Source organism: Diadema setosum, chromosome 19 (assembly GCF_964275005.1).
Source record: "Diadema setosum chromosome 19, eeDiaSeto1, whole genome shotgun sequence".
Classification (NCBI taxonomy): domain Eukaryota; kingdom Metazoa; phylum Echinodermata; class Echinoidea; order Diadematoida; family Diadematidae; genus Diadema; species Diadema setosum.
This window is the reverse complement of record NC_092703.1, coordinates 6,944,471-6,962,022: the sequence shown is the minus strand read 5'-3', so window position 1 is coordinate 6,962,022 and position 17,552 is coordinate 6,944,471. Positions and strand designations below refer to the sequence as shown.

The 17,552-nt window shown below is 37.4% G+C and overlaps 1 protein-coding gene across 1 annotated transcript; it reads right to left on the bottom strand.

Annotated features, from left to right (window-relative positions):
* Positions 1-5,249: 5,249 nt before the first annotated feature.
* LOC140242959 (betaine--homocysteine S-methyltransferase 1-like) lies at positions 5,250-13,853 on the bottom strand. The gene is made up of 7 exons (XM_072322703.1): positions 13,838-13,853; positions 10,913-11,103; positions 9,733-9,927; positions 8,617-8,728; positions 8,160-8,359; positions 6,583-6,664; positions 5,250-5,533 (listed from the first exon to the last, which is right to left on the bottom strand). The coding sequence occupies exons 1-7, from the start codon at positions 13,851-13,853 to the stop codon at positions 5,250-5,252; spliced, it is 1,080 nt and encodes a 359-aa protein (XP_072178804.1).
* Positions 13,854-17,552: the final 3,699 nt, after the last annotated feature.

The following is a 17,552-nucleotide window of genomic DNA, read 5'->3' as shown; positions in this document are numbered from 1 at the left end:
CTTGTAATTCTAGAATGTTTGCCGCGCCCATGTTCTCTTTCGGTATTAGTCAAATCTCGAAGTTTGAGAAAATAAGGCGCGTTTTTTTTTTCCTGTTTTCAATCAGTTGTCATATTAAGGTCAAGAACTTCGTGATATTTGTGCTTTTTTGACCCGTAGGAGTATCCTTTTTTTTTTTCTTCAGATAAAGATGGCATCAAGTTTTGAGAGATGGTGCTTGAAGAAAAGACGGAAGCGGAGTAGCAGAAGTCGCCTTCGAGAGGAAAGTCCATGGACCGCGGAGAGTGTCGCTGGAAATTGTGGCACCAAGTTGTTCTTGAGGCATTGCCTATCGGAACACTGCAAAAACATCGGTGTTAGATTTAACACCGATCAAGTGTTAATAGAGGACCACACTCACAGGTGTAGAAAGTATGTTGTGATGGTGTTGAAGAGTGTTCACCTGGCACTTCGTGGTGTTAATTTGATACTGTAGCTGGTGATATTTTTGACACTGCGCGGGTGTTAATTCAACAATGCCACCGCATGGTGTTAATTTCATATTGGTGTTAATGTCAATGGCAAAACACCCGTCCAGCTTCAATAGGAGACCACACCAACGTGTACATGTGTTTACACCTTTTTTTTTTCAAAAATCAAGTTGAAGTTCAAAATCAACAAGAAGAACAGTAACTAAGAAACTATTAAAAACAGTTTTACGTTTTGAAATGACGCCAGGAGATGTTAATCTAACACCATAAATGAGCACCGGAAATTTAACACCAGCTCGATGTTTCATATGAAAGACCGGACTTTTTTTCAGTGAATTATCTTTCGTAAGTTCAGGGCTGTAGTCTGTCTGTGTTAGGAAGTACAATGCCGTCTGGTCTGTACACAGACTTCAGGATAATAAATCGTTGCAGCCTTCTTTCTTTCTTACTCGACTGCGCACTACACAACTTTCGTCCAATACCAGTTCTGATGTGACTAGTAGACAGAGCTGAAGTTCAAGGGGTTACGGGGATGACTAATTTGTCAAGGATGCGGCAGACAAACTGTATCGTACGGGAAGCAAGAATGGTAAAGCGTCTGGGATATTGATTGGTCGATTCTATTTTTGACCGCATATAAAAACGGAACTATTCCGCTGGCGACGCCGCGCCGCGCCGCCGAGTAGACTCCCGACTGGGTCCTTGATTCCCTGCATGGAGCCGAGGGGCTGCGGAGCCCTCAATAGAACATCAAAACAACGGTTGTGTGAAGAGGGCGCCCTCAACTTTGCAATCTGTACTCAAACTGATTGATAATTGTCCTAAATTGAAGTAAATAAGCACCGAATTAATCCGTGTTTATTAGTATAGCCACGATAAAAATCATGGGTATACATACTCGGGCAGGACTCGAGACTTCAACCTTAAACCTACGGCCTCCTGATCTGTAAATTAACGTCAATCTCAAAAAGCGACACCATGAGAACAAGTGAATAAAATTAACAGTGATGCTTCTTCAAGTTCAAATTCAAGTTTATTTATTTTCATATCCAACAAATCAGAGATACAATGTAATGTTCGCGTATACAAATAATGTCACGAAATCAGCACAACAGTGTGATGAACATAATAACATGCAATAAAGACACAGGTAAATTATCAACAGAGATACAAATAAATGCTATATCATTATGGTAAACACAGAAACAAAATTGCTGGGAATGGTGCGGACTGCTAAAAAGCAGAGCTTGTAGTATGCAGTCCCCTTATTTAAAAAAAAATCAAATTGCACCGAAAAAAAAAAGACAGAGTAGTACACACATACATGCACACGCAAGGACGCACATTAACAATCACGAGGCAGCTCTCTTGTACGGGAAGAAAAGTTGAGTAGACAGAAAGATTAGTGAGGAAGGTATGGCTATGAAGAGTCCGAGGTGGACAAGAAAGGGGGGAAGGAGAAGGAAATGGTGGGTCATAACCAGGGCACTACAGGCACAGAAGTTTGGGCTTGCTGAGGTACAAAAAGTAGTAAAATTAAACGGGAGCAACGATGTTGAAAATCAAGACTAACAAAAGAGTAACTCACTGTGTTGCATATTTTTTTTTTTAATAATTCTTTAACTTTAGGAAAAGTATTAAGACTTAAGGCATCTTTCAGACCATTATCAAGAGAATTCCAGATTTTTTGGTCAAGAAAAAGAGAATAAAGATTTTGTAAAAACCAGCCTAGTCAAAGGCAAATGATATTCATCGGATTGACGTGTCGGATTTGCATGAACAGTTCCGTTTTTCATAAACATGGAATGAAATACAAAGGGGAGAAAATGGTTGGTGAGTTTATACATGAATTGTCCTAATTGCAAACGGTATAAATCATGAACTTTCAAAACATTATTTTCGTGAAATGAATCATTAGTATGACTTTTCCACGATGCGTAACAAATGATACGAAGAACTTTTCTTGTTTTCAGTATGTAATAATAATATTCTTTCTATATAAGTAGAAAAAGTACTTCCCCATTCGAGCATCCCATAATTTAAGTAAGGTAATAACAAAAGTAGAGTATAACATAAAAATAATTTTTTTTTAAGACAAAATTTAACTTTGTTTATAACATCTATATATTCTTTGAAATGACGCGACATATAGAATCAATACGTAAATCCCAGGTGAGTTTATTGCCCAGAATCAAGCCTACAAAATTGATGGAAGAGACTTCTTCTTTGATATTGTCTTCCAGGAAAATATTTCTCAGTAAATTTTCCAGAGAATTACTGAAAAACATACATTTGGGTTTTTTATTCTCAGATGGATTGACAGTTTGTTCGCTCTTATCCATTGGAGTAATTTCATTAATTCAATGTTTACAATATCAATTAATCGATCTGGATAAAAAATCAGATAAAAATACATTAGTGTCATTCGCAAATAATAAAAATAATATTCTTGTTTTGGTTTCTTTGTTTGTTTTTCTGCGTCTGTGTGTGTTACTAAGTTTTTCTCTTGTTTTGTTTTGTCTATTTGTATATATGTTTGCTTTTTTTCTATTGTCATGGGGTGTTGCGCAATGAAGCGATCTACGAGAATCAATGAGTGCATAATTTTTCTTTGTGCACCACTCCAATGACGTGATGATGATAACATTATTTTATTTTCATGTTATTCATTTCAGTTCCAGCAAATGCAATATTGCAGTAAGACGTTTGAATACAGTGGACTACCGTTATAAGTCCTCGAGACTGGCAGTTTTCTTTTGTTATACAATGCATCGAAATCTCGTTATAACCGAACAAATAAACAATAAAAATACATAGAGTGGATAATGTTGCGATCTGAATTTTGACTTTGTTGTAACCGAAATTTCGTTATAACCGTCTTCGTTATAACGGGATTGCACTGTACTCATATTTACACAAAATCATTAACACATTATAATAGGGGGAAATACTGTGAACCAAAGTACTTTAAATGTTGTGACCTTTATGACAACACCGAATCAAAATTGTTGGAAATGGGGGGGGGGGGGGGGACTGTTAATTGTAGTTTGCACTCTCCTCATAATGATGATAATAGCAATATATAATGTTATGGTAATAATGATTACAGTAATGACAATAGTACCAGCAGTAATCACCATAACAATGATGGATGATATAATAACATAATAATACGCACATATACAAATGTAGCGCCTGTGTCATGAACGTTTACAATCACCTACTCATTTACAAACAAAAGACAAACTAACACTGCGTGAGTGATTAATTATGGACGAAGTCAAAGTATGGAATCAAGTTATGCAAATCCATGTAGACTCCTAATTCAATAAACATCTAGGATATAGCCTAGAAACACAATTACAAAGCAATGGCACAGTACATAAATAATCGATTAAACAGATTGAGGTAAGTTTGATGTTGATACTAACGAAAGAATCAATATCACAGTGTTTCTTAATGACCGGAGACAGAAGTGAAAGCGGAACGGAAGTGTTCGTGTAAATTAAGCGAATTTACCGAGGGCATTTGCAAAGATCAGAGTTTATACATGTATAACGTCACATTTTCACGGGGCGACAACTGTCAGCGTTTCTTGCCCCCTGAAACTGAGCTAATTGGTGGTACTCATTTTCAGTTAAGTAGGCTATACTGGGCAGAAAATCATTGGTATAGAACCAATGAGAAGATGAGGTGTAAGACAGTGACAATGAAAATGGACAAATTGAAGAAAAGAAGATGAAATTATGAGATATGATGCAAGAGAGGCAGTTAGTGGAGGAAAAGAAAAAAAGGAATCAGAGTAAAAAATAAATATCATTTTATTCCCTCGTTCAAACTTTTGTTGTCAACAGAGACAAATTACACCCTAGTTTCTTTGCAGTAAGCTGACAGATCCCTCGAATTCGAATTTTATTATCGTCATTTTTGTCAAGTTGATGAAGGTACAAAACGTATAAGTTGAGGGGCCTAGCTCTAACACGGGTTTGGATCTGGGAACAGTTTGGACCCAACCTATTACATTCTGTTTCCAAATTGCTGCGGTAGGTAAGAAGACTGTGAGCTAAACAACGTTAACTTTGTGTCTCCCTCTTATATTTGGGTATATCCTCGTATGTTAGTATAAGCTTCCTCTTTTGCAGAAATCGTGAACTTGAATAATGATTATACTGTACAGTATGTCCCCCAAAAAATACAGTCGAATTTTTGCATTGATAACACCCAATATTACGATTAAACCGTCTGAATGCTAGTTCAGGGTCTTTAAATATAACATCTTAGCTCTATTTTGCAGAAAATCCCATTCAGTTTGGTTTAGCGGTCACAGAGAAATGTGGATTGCTGTAAAGCATGTCATGAGTCTGATTCTTCCAAGTTTAGCGCTTGGGTGCTCTTGGAACTGCATATTAATGTGTAAACACAATAGACAGAACTTGGAGGGAAGGGATTCCCGACATGCTCTACAAAAATTCTCATTTCTCTTTGACCAATGAAGCAAATCGAATGTGATTTTCTGTAAGATGTGGGCATGTATGTAGTTTGATACCATGACATTGTGTTTTGATTAATTCGCTATTTTGAAAGTATTGTTGCGAAAGGCACCGTTGTAATTTTTTAGGGACATACGGTATAATCATTCTCCGTCGAAATGAGTTTGTTGGTAATTCTAAGAGCCTCAAGCACCGACAGCTGATCATTCATGAACTTTTGCATTTATTCTTGCATTTCGTTTCTTTCAATTGTGACCCATAAAAACCAGTTTCGGGGGGAAGGGGGGCCTTAAAAGTTTTTCCCCAATATGTTTTGTCGTGTGTCAGTGTAGTGTGAATTGACCACACCTTTCTTCGATCCATACCAACCATGCATCGTCATATCCGGCGAGTACTTGGAGGCTTCGGGCTTTCGGCCAAGTGTTTCGGCGAGCGTGCGAGTGTAATGCGGGGCATTCCCACAGCACAGGCCCACGTACGGAATCTTGAGCTGGGCACAGCGTTCGGCAAATTCCGCTATGTCTCGGCGCGAGGAGAGCAGACAGTTCAGGTCGGCTGGGAAGGCGCGATCACCTTCACACAAGGGCATAACAGGATTGAGAACAACGTGAAAAAATAGAAAAAAAAAGTGCATATAACATGATCATCCATTTCCATCCACTTTTTTGTGGGGTTAAATTTCTTGAAATTTACAAAATTGTATCACTGTCCATTGTTTGTTATTATTGATATGTGTATTCAAATGATATGATCATATGTGTTGGAAATGAAATAAAACGAAACGAAACGAAAAAAGTAAAGTCATACAAATTTCCACATACAACATTGTGATCATAATCATCTTATTATGCTCTTTTGCATTTTCCCCCGTCGACTTCAAGTTTGTTCTGCCTGCTCAACTAATTATACTCCTTGACTTTTTGGTGTGTGTGTGTGTGTATGTGTGTGTGTGTGTGTGTGCGTGTGTGCGTGTGTGTGTGTGTGTGTGTGTGTGTGTGTGATCCTGGCTGCCTGACAAAGGCCATACCTGTCAGTACAAACCTTTAATCAAATAGAAATATTGAACATGAAACGACTATTGCAGGGTACAATGACCACGTGACAATCACAATTATAAAATGTTTGTGCATAACTTCAAAAATTTGAATTCAGCCTGACAGACAGGAATGTGTTTTTCTTGTTTTTAAAAAAATAAACATGAGAACTTAATTATTTCAATAAGCCATTGTACCTGAAGGCAGAATCAGATGCTCTTATGACATTTGATACAAATTGCAATGATGTAAGTGATAGTTTTCTGTTGTTGTTGTTTTTTTTATAGAAAAGGTCGTCTTCCTTTTTTTCTTGTTAGACACAACCCATGTTAACACCTGTGGGGCATTTCGTGAAGCACTTTATCCTACAACTTGTCGGACAAACCTGCTCTCAGCCAATTAGATGCAAGGATTTCAGTAGCTTTTAACATTTTGTCAGACGAAATATCTGACAAAATGCTTCATGAAATGCCCCCCCCCCCCCCCGAAACACTTGAGAAGGAAGGATGGCCGGTATCTTTTAATACGGAGACGATGCGCGAATTCAGTCTGTTCGACACTCTCTCAAAGGTTTCCATGGCAACTTACCAGTCTTCGGATCTGGGATGGACGAAAACGAAGGATATTCTTTCGTTGTTCTGTACGTCACAGGTAGGACAGCTAACGGTGTCTGGTGATGTATGCATAGATAAAAAAATAATGAACAGTCTCTCAGTCAGTAGAGTGTGTAATTATTGTTCCCTTATTGATACACGCATACATGTGCACAAGTACCCGAGAAGATAAATAGAAAGAAAGATAGAAAGATAGATTGATAGATATAGATAGATAGGTCGATTGATTGATTGATTGATTGATTGATTGATTGATTGATTGATTGATTGATTGATTGATTGATTGATTGATTAATTGATTGATTGATTGACTGAAAACAGATAGCAGGAAAACTTGCAGTTTGGTGAAAAGTAAATAAATGAAAAGACAGAAAATGAGAGAGATAAACACCGAATATATAACATTTATACGCCAAACGCCAATTTAAGGAGATAGAGACATCAAAAGATTAAATCTACGAATTCATGCCGTGGAATGACTTTATAATAATGGAATAAATGTAAAAAAGAATACATGGGTAGAGTCAGTTACATGTACACAGAGTCAAGATGATAGAGAAAGTTGGAGAAAGAGAAAGAGGGGGCGAGAGGGAGAGAGGGAGGAGCGAGGGAGAGAGAGAGAGAGAGAGTGGGAGGGGAAGGGAGGAAACCAGAGAGGACCATTAGGATAATCATTAAAAATTTCCATCATGAATTGGTAGAGGACAGGCATGATATAATGTGCCCGGAATAATGTCTATTTACCACTTGTCATGTATATTATACCATGGCAGGTGGTAACGTTGGACTGACTTCAAATGAGCTTTTTTTTTTGGGGGGGGGGGGTGGAGAAGAAGAGATGATGACGTATTAGTCGAGGGAAGCTAAGTTCGTGATCAAAATGTGACATTTTAATGTAACATTTTGTAAACCGATGGAACACTGATGATGAAACGTCAGCATTTGAACATTACGGCCCGAATTCACGAAGGTGGTACAGTCTTTGTCCATTGTTTAAACCATAGACAAACGTATGGAGCGCCAAGTGTCGCATGACCTCTTTCGTTACGAAATGACTATTTCGTTAACGAATTATCATTTCGTCGACGAATATTAACAATTCGTAACGAAATGACTGAATGACTGAATTCGGGCCTACGGTTCCAAAACAAATTTTGACACTGGGGGCATCTCGACATAATCAGGGTTATGCATTACTGAAATTGCAGTGCTTACAAAAGATTGCAAAGATGATTCTTAATCACTACTTTATCTTTATCTTGTCCAAGTATATATATATATATATATATATATATATATATATATATATATATATATATTCTTTTTTTTTGGTGGGGGGGGGGGTTATGGCATATATTAATTCGTCAGATGATGTAAGACTTTAGGGTGATATGCCCCACATCATTACAAAGAAAGGAATTAAGAGCTAGAAAACTGTAAAGATTATTTTGACAAAGCCAGCTTAACGCGCATTTTTCTACACTTTGTAATTTCAGACTTTATACAGGTGATAAATTATAATAACACAAGGCATGATGATTATGGAGTTACCTTTATACCGTCGTTGAGGGCACTCTCTACAAGAGTCATAATAGTTTCAGGACCTTGCGTGCAGTTAAAGCCCACGACGTCCGCTCCAGCGGCGGCGAGCCTGCGCAGCGCTTCGTTAAACTCTACCCCGTCGATGGTGCATAGTTTGCCCTCAGCGTTCCGCTTCGGATGGGACGAGAGAGTTACGACGGCCGGCAGACCTGCAGCGGGTAGACAAAAAGAAAAAAGGGAGAGAGAGAGAGAGAGAGAGAAAAGGATAAATCACACTACATCAGTAACCTTCTTTAATTTGCATATGCGATTGTTATCCCTATATGTGACCAATATCCGCAACGCTCTTATTTTTGTCGAAACGTCATAAAGCTTTCGTCACTGTATTTACGCTTGAGCTTAAAGCAATTGTTATTTTAACTTGGTAAAACAAAAAGAATTTTCCCTTTCAGATGATGGCACTCACCTTTACCATGCTCTTTGATGGCCTCGGTAGCTAGGAGCGCCTCTCCAAAATAGCCAAATGTCTCACCCACGATGAAATCGGCTTTCTCTTCAACCGCCCATTCTATCTGTTCCTGTGATAGAAACATTTGCCATTTGAAAAGCATTTGCTTTCTCTTTGTTTGTCAGAAAGTGTACGAAATCAATATTGTCTTAATCATTTAAACACATATAACTCATGTGCACGTTTTTCTTAAAACAACAATAATAATAGTAATAATAATAATAATAATAGTAGTAGTAGTAATATTAATAATAATAATAATGATGATGATGATAATAATAATAATAATAATAATAATAATAATAATAATAATAATAATAATAATAATAATAATAATAATAACAATAATAATAATAACAATAATAATAATAATAAGGTCATATCTATCCAAAGTAGCCTCTTCAGTGATGCCACTGTTCTGCCAGAGGGCCCATTATTAGGACCCTAGAGTTGCCAGGTACCCATTTTATTCCCCGGGGTCGAAAATGGTGCGTAACACACCTTGTCCAAGGACGTAAGCACTGGGCGGGAATCGAAGCCCATTGCGAGTCGGGAGTCGTATCCACTGTGCAACAGCACCCCCACCGTTCTATACGCTGTACATGTATTCGATAAAAACAGCTATTTGCATTGTCTATTTTGTATAGTTTTTTTTTTAACCATCGCACTGAGGTCACATTGGGGTAGGTGACGTGTGGTCTGACTCTATGGTGTTGATATGTATGATAAGGCCAAGTTCGACGCCTCTATCGTCGAAAAATGCCCTCGCCTGTTGCGACGCAAGCACATGATTTTTAAGTGCTTTGTTGTTTTTTTTTCGGGGGGGGGGGGGAGGGTGACGGCGCTACATGCCGAAGGGGTTAACGGTCAATCATCCCCTTTAATAAAGTTCCGCTGCCTCTACTATTTTAGCTAAGAAAATTATAATAGTGATCACTACGTAATACGCATACCTCCCTCGGTCCCTGAATGATAAAGAAAAAGCAAGAAAACAATCGACGAAACAAACACATGAACACAAACAAATAAACAATCAGACACATGAACATAAGATTTGTGGACCCTCATGCTCACTCTGAACATGTCCGCCGTCTCCCGTCTCGCTTCGTCGTCGTCGGGTTTGTAGACGAACGTGTTGGAGATGTCGCCACACATCAGCGTCCCTGTCTCGTCGGCGACCTCGCGGGCCATCCGGAGGGCGAGTCGGTTCTGGTTCTCGAGGTCGTTCAGGCGTCCGACGATGTTCATCTTGTGTCGATTGCCGTAATACTATATATTGCGACACACAGGTGTAATGGTCAGAACACCGATGGGCAACTTTCAATACGAACATTACTTCGAGTTGGCCAATAACGTGAAAGCATAACAAATCACCTGTCAGTAAAGTAAGCATATAAAGCACTTCCTGCATGGCTTCTGGGCATAGACACATTGTTTTTGAAAATATTCATTGGTGGAAAGAATGTAGACACATGATATCTTACAGTGTAGTTTTGAGTTCAGAACAGTATCCTGAACTTATGTATATATGTGTTAAGTATATTATCGAAAACATGTCATGTTGTATTCACCAACAGTTTATTTCGGCACACCAAACATAACTTTGCTGTAACCTTAACTGTCAGTGAATACAGCATGAACTTTGTTTCAGTTTTGTTTTTGATGACATTATAACGCCAACACGTGGACAATTCTCTCTCTCTCTCTCTCTCTCTCTCTCTCTCTCTCTCTCTCTCTATATATATATATATATATATATATATATATATATATGAGTTCAGTCCAACTTTAAAGGGATGGTATAGTTTTGGTTGGGATGGGGAATTGAGATTTTAATTTTCTGAGAGATGATTAGAAACCACTTGTGAAATATTAGAGAGCATAAATTTCTGCAAGAGAGGTATTCAAAGTTTATTTGATGGTAACTTGTTTTGAAACGACCGAGATATCAAAAAACAAACAAAAAACCCTACAAAACAAAACAAAACAACAAAGTAAATCAGAGTGGTTCTTATAAAAGGTGGGTCTCATTTTTTTTTATTAGAACTTGTTTGTTTCCATGTGAGTGGAATACTTACTCCAACTTTATGGATAGTTATCTTTATAACCATTAGTACTTCACGTTATCAGTAATTTTTATGACTTCAACGTTATTTGCAGGAAAGTCGCGTCCAAAATTAATCTGTTATCATATTCATTTACAACCTCTATAATACAATGGGCAAGATTAGTATATTATTAAGTAGTCCCTTACAGTAAATGCTTGTACAACTTCACTTCCGGCGTGCACAAAATCGCGGTACATCTGCTTGACCATGTCGGGATGTTCCACTACTACCTCGGGGGTGAAGGGACCGGCCTTTAGGTAGCCAAGACGCTCGAAAGCGAAAATGTAGCCCTCGGCACAGATAACCGTCTCTCCATCCTCAATTCGTTGTAGGAGACCTGAAATCACAGCCAAAGTATAATGGTTGAAGTTTGCAAAATAATATATATATATATATATATATATATATATATGTGTGTGTGTGTGTGTGTGTGTGTGTGTGTGTGTGTTGCCAATGTAAGTCTCTTGCACCACCGCGCCATGTTTAGTCTTAGCCTATTGATACCACTATATATATAATATATATTTAAGGTATGTATCATGGCTCGATATTTACTTTTTCTTTTTGCGGCCCCGAACCACTTTGTCGCCGCTAATGTCGGGGACAGCATGCGCTGACAGACAGAGAAAAATCTGCTCAGTTTCAAAATTTGAATTCAAAATTTGAAGGATTCATTGGTAGAAAATGAGCTAAAAATAATATAAGTGGCTGTCTCTATTCTTAAGCATCCGTTGATCCGATTGTCAGGCGAAGTAAAATAGGCATGCCTTTTATAATGTTTCACGTTTCTGAGAGCATCTTTATTTAATTGGACGTCTGTTGATGTTTGCGATGTGTAGTTAACATTTTCGACATTTGCCTTTTCCATAGACCAGTTTTGAACTACGTTTGGGAAATCAGGCCAATTCGGGTTTAAAAATTGATACTCTTCTCCTTTCGCAAACTTATGGCACAGGCCGCACAGCTTACCTATCAAGCAAAGAAAGTGCAAGGAAATGTACCGAATCATTAAAGCATTAGATGAAATTGTCTCTACAACACATGAGACTCTTCGATTGAACGTGCTAGGAAATAAAAAGGATTGCAATGTTGTAAAGTGTCCAAATGTATTCGTTATATCACTGTATCACTCTCAAAGACGCTTGGCTAATTGTCTCTGTGGGCTTTGGCCCTTGGTGTATGCTTCAAAATAATTCTCTCTCTCTCTTTCTCTTCCTCTTCTTCCTATTTTTTGTTCCCTTTTTTCACACTTTTGCTTTCTTTTTTTTTTCTATTCCCGACTTTCCCAGTTTCCCGCACTCTTTAGCCCTTTTTACACTTGCGTTTCTTAACCCCGTACTTTCTCTGACCCAGGACTATCGTTAGTCCCGTTCCAATTTTTTCAGCTTTTTACACTCGCCAATTAGTCCCGTACTAAGCTCTTGTCCGGGGCTTAGGAGAAAATAGACCTTGTTACACTCGTATTTCTTAGTCCGGTACTTTCCAAACCACATGAATATTCATGATTACGCTGTGCACTGTACACGTACACGCACGCACCGGCAGCACTTGATTACCTCGTTTCTGATTGGTCAGTGGGGGTCGGACTTCGTCTCCGTCGCTTAGCCCAGGATTATTTTTTCGTTCTGTTTACACTCACTTGCTTGGCACCGCAATTGCGGTGCTAACCCTGCTATTTTGCAGGGCCAGATAGTACGGGATTATCGGTGGGGCTAGCCCACTTTGGCAAAAACGAGTGTAAACAGAAAGTGGACTAAGGATAGTCCCGTACCAACGGTGGGGCTAAGCCCCCCCCCCCCCCCCCTTACACCCACCGTTGGTACGGGACTAAGCAAAAATTTACAAGTGTAAAAAGCCCTTTTGTAATTTAAAGCTTTTCACCCCCACCTTATTCCCCCTTTCCCTCGGAGGCACCCACATGATACAAGCATAGTCTTTTGAGTGGGTACCTCTACTCCTATTCCGGAGAATAAGTTATTCCACCTTTGAGAATAGATTTCGGGGAATAAATCGCGTCATTTTACGTCACGAGGGCCTGATTTGCATAAGAGGCGTAATAAGTCGGCGGAATAAGCGGTGTAATAAAGTTATTCCACCTTTGAGAATTCGGGCCTGAGAGTATAATTATACAGTGTATGTTTCTTTTTGTACTGATCATGTAGACATGAACATGTTCTTATCCCCGTCTGGCTATGTACAGTATATTCTCAACGACTCGCATGTCAAATTTATCATATTGTTTCTTGTATCTGTTGGAAAAAGTGAAAATAAAGTTTGAATTTGAATTTGAATACCACAGCCCTGCCAATTAATGGGTTACATTTTTTGTTTTGTTTTTATTTGATATTGTTCTTTCTGAAAGAGCGTTATGATAAGCAGATGATAATAACATAAAATAAAGACGTGCAATTTCCAGAAAATATGACGACATAATATAAAACGTTGGCGTTCAGTCAAAATAGTATAAAGACTTGCGAAGTGAAGATGCTATGCACAGACCTTTGTAATGTTAATTCATGGAGTCGATAAAATGCTAATACAGTTCGACCTCGATTATCCGGCCTCCTTTTATCCGTAAATCTTTATTATCCGGACGCGTTCACGCAGTGAAGGACTATTTTTTCATCCAAAAATTGAGAAAAACAGTGACTTTCATGGATCTATTCCACTAATTTCATAAGATATGCATGATAGGTTTCTCAATATCTAATGAGGTAAAATATGTACGATTTTCACACAAAGATATACTTTATTTTTGTGAAGAAGGGACTTCAATTTTGCGCAGGCTAGCATAGATTACACCACCGTTGCGGGGTACGCTACCTGCCTAGCTGCCAGTGCACTGGGACGGCAGCTTGGACGGCAGCTGTATACATGAACATTGTGTCTCCCATGTCCGGCCAATTCGCTTATCCGGATGAGCGCCGGTCTCGACATGGCCGGATAATCGAGGTCGAACTGTACATGTATATCACATGCCAATACATGTATATCACAATCCGGGTACCACAACAAATGCACAGTGACAATTCGAGGGTCCATAGCACAGACAGTGATCATGTCCGTCTTACCTTTAGTCTTGGACATGATGTGACGTCACAAGGTCGACACGAAGCTCTTCGTTTAGGCCTGAGAGAGACAGGGGTTGGGAGAGACAGGGGTTTAGCGGTCGATGCCACAGCGTTTTTCATACAGCTACCACTTCGTGGTATATTGAAATGAATGAAGACTGCCAAGATCAATTGAATACGATATTGTGCTGCAGAGGCCAGCTGTAAACTTTTGTACCCGAGACTATTCCATTAGGTGCAGAGGGAGTAGGCGGGTTGAGAAAGGGATTTTCTTGGATTTATGTCCCGGGTTTGTGTCTACAATTTATAGACCATGTGATGAAATTTTTAAAACGTTTTGTAGGGAAAAGGATGTGCACGTGTATTTTTATATCACAAGAGGACGGACGCAGTATAAGAATTACGTAGGAACAGTAACTTTAACATTAACTTAGCGCTCAACAGACACAAGTTTTCAGATGGGTATCTGTCCAATCTAAATTCTTGAGACATTAACCAGTTCACACGATTATTGCATGTACTGTAAAGTAAATTAATATTTTGGTGCGTCCTTGCAACAAGAAAGGAAGGCTTTCAAATTCAACTGCAGTCAAAATAAACGCGCACTTTGATCGAAGCGACTTTACAGCCTTCAGTTGATATTTCAGTTGATATTTGATATGCATGTATATGCAGCTTTATTTAATGTATTTTTGTGAAAGTAATTATAACCCCGTGTATGTGTATGTTTCCTTTGTCCAAATTGTGTACTACATGTCGTAGGCAAACTGTATTAAATACCTCCAACTCAGATTGTGACGCGTGTATATTGAATGGTCATGAAGACGAAAGCATTTCTAGTGAATATATGACTCTTGATAATGTGAATTATATTCTTCCAAATGATTTTAACGACTTGATGAATAACATTTGTGCAGAAAACAACAATGTTTTGTCAATGGTACATTTCAATTGCAGAAGTGTGAAGAAAAACTTCGATAACCTTTGCAGCATTATTGCCAGTATTTCTTGCCAATTTTCATGTATAGCATTGTCAGAAACCTGGTTAACAGATGTTGATTCTATTCATATACCAAATTATACGTTTTTTGGAAGTGGGAGAAATGATAAACGTGGGGGTGGGGTTGGATGTTTGATAAGACAAGATTTACGGAGTAAACGGCGCAAAGATTTAGAAGTTTTTGATTCATGCATAGAAACCATATTTATAGAAGTATCTTTTAAAGCAGGTAATATTATTTTTGTTATTGTTTATAGGCCACCTGGGCAAAGTGTATATGACTTTTTATCTGCATTGGAAAAACCGCTAAGTGCAATAAGTTGTGAAAATAAACAGTGTTTTATTGTAGGTGATTTTAACATAGATCTTTTGGCCACCACTCAGCATGTCCATAGTTTTATTGATCTTTTAACATCTTTTTCTTGTATTCCACTGATTCTAAACCCGACAAGGATAACTCAAGAGACGGCTACTCTCATTGACAATATATTCACTAACAATGTTGAAAATATTTTTAAAAGTGGTATTCTTGTAAATGATGTTAGTGATCATTTAAGTGTATTTGCAATTGTCAATCATCAAAAAGATAAATGTTCCCAATTTAATTTATGTAAACGTTTTGTAGATGATAATAGTATTAATAGATTCAATAGTTTATTACAATCTGTAGAATGGAACGATATAAATGAAAGTAATGATGTTGACGGAAGATTTGATATTTTTATGACTAAACTGTCTACTGTTTATGATGAATGTTTCCCTCAGAAAGAAGTATTGTATAAAAAAAAAGATGTAAATCCATGGTTTACAAAAGAATTGAAAAGAATGTGCAGAAAAAAACATATTTTGTATCGTAAATACATGAAGAACCCAACAGATTATAGGAAATCGGTTTATACCCAATACAGAAACATAGTTTCCCGTTGTATTCGTCAACAAAAGAAACGTTATTATAAAAGCCGCTTTGATAAAGTACGTAAGGATATGAAAGGGACATGGCGTATAATAAATGATATTTTGAATAAAACAAGGGACAAAGTGCAATATATACATCTTCAACACAATGATAAGGACATATCTGATCCTCAAGAAATTGTTAATTTGTTTAATGATTACTTCAGGTTTATTGGATCCGATATAGTAGATAAGATACCGAATACATCCAGAAAATTCAATGATTACTTGTGTTTTAGAAAGTCTTCTGCTTCTTTTTTCATGAAACCTATAAAGCCAAAAGAATTATTTGATGTTGTTTTAACATTTAAAAATAACAAGAGTCCAGGCTGTGATGAAATTGATTCTTATGTGTTAAAGCAATCTATTCAAAATCTTGCCAAACCACTGTGCAGTATCCTTAATCTATCTCTTGAACAAGGTGTATTTCCCACATCATTAAAAGTTGCTAAAGTTATACCAATTTATAAGAAAGGTGATACTTTTAGTATATCAAATTACAGACCAATCTCTATTCTATCTGTTTTTTTCCAAGCTATTCGAAAAACTCGTACATAAACGTCTTCTTTTTTATTTGTGTCATGCTAGGATTTTATATCCCAAACAATTTGGATTTAGACCTGGGTACTCAACGTATATGGCTCTCCTTGACTTTTGTGATAGAATTGCACAGGCATTTGAGAAAAAGGAGTTTGTTATTGGTGTCTTTTTAGATCTTTCTAAAGCATTCGATTGTATAAGCCATGATATTCTTTTACACAAATTAAGTTTTTATGGTGTTAGAGGTATCGCTTTAGAATGGTTTAAAAGTTATCTACAAAATCGTAAGCAGTATGTATATGTAAATGGTTATTCTTCTCCAACTCAGAACATTAATGTTGGTGTGCCACAAGGCTCTGTTTTAGGTCCGTTACTTTTTGTATTGTACATAAATGATCTGCAGTACTCAAGTAGCATTTTACACTCAATTTTATACGCAGATGATAGCAATTTATTTATCTCTGGCAATGATATCACTAGTACCTGTGCAATATTGAATAATGAATTAGCCAAAGTTCAAGATTGGTTTTTAGCAAACAAATTAAAGCTGAATATTGACAAGACATCATGTATGATATTTAAAACAAGAAATAAAGTGGTAAAAGTTAATGATATTGATATTTGTATTGCAGGTATCAGCCTTCCCATTGTACATACAGTAAAATTTTTAGGAGTTATACTAGACGATCATCTGACATGGAAAAATCATGTTGAGGATGTATGTTTTAAAGTATCTAGGGCAATTGGGGCAATAAATAGAATAAGTGCAATAGTTCCTCCTGCCGTACTCTTAAGTTTATATCATACCATGATCTTGCCTCATTTCATGTATTGCAATATCATCTGGGGGAACTGTGCAAAATCTCTTTTAAACCGTATTTATATTTTACAAAAACGTGCAATAAGAATTATTACCCATTCACAGCCCCAAACCCACACAGGTCCCTTGTTCAAAAAGCTAAAATTGCTTTCTGTGTATGAAATTAATAAATGTGTTACCTGCACATTTGTATATTCCTATATTAACAATATCTTGCCACATTTTTTAGACAACTGCTTCATTGAAAACAATACTCGTGTTGTATACAGTACTCGTCAAAGTAATAAGTTATATATTCCATTTTATAAATACAATGCTTCTAGACGTACTATAAGGTATGCTGGCCCACTTTTGTGGAATAATTTACCAGACAACATTAAAAGTACCATTAGTCTTTCGTC

Excerpts from the sequence above, each read along its gene's own strand:
- LOC140242959 (XM_072322703.1), bottom strand. Across the intron at positions 8,729-9,732 it reads AGACGGCGGACATGTTCAGA|GAACAGATAGAATGGGCGGT; the intron begins GTGAGCATGAGG and ends TTTCTATCACAG. Across the intron at positions 5,534-6,582 it reads CATCCCAGATCCGAAGACTG|GTGATCGCGCCTTCCCAGCC; the intron begins GTAAGTTGCCAT and ends CCTTGTGTGAAG.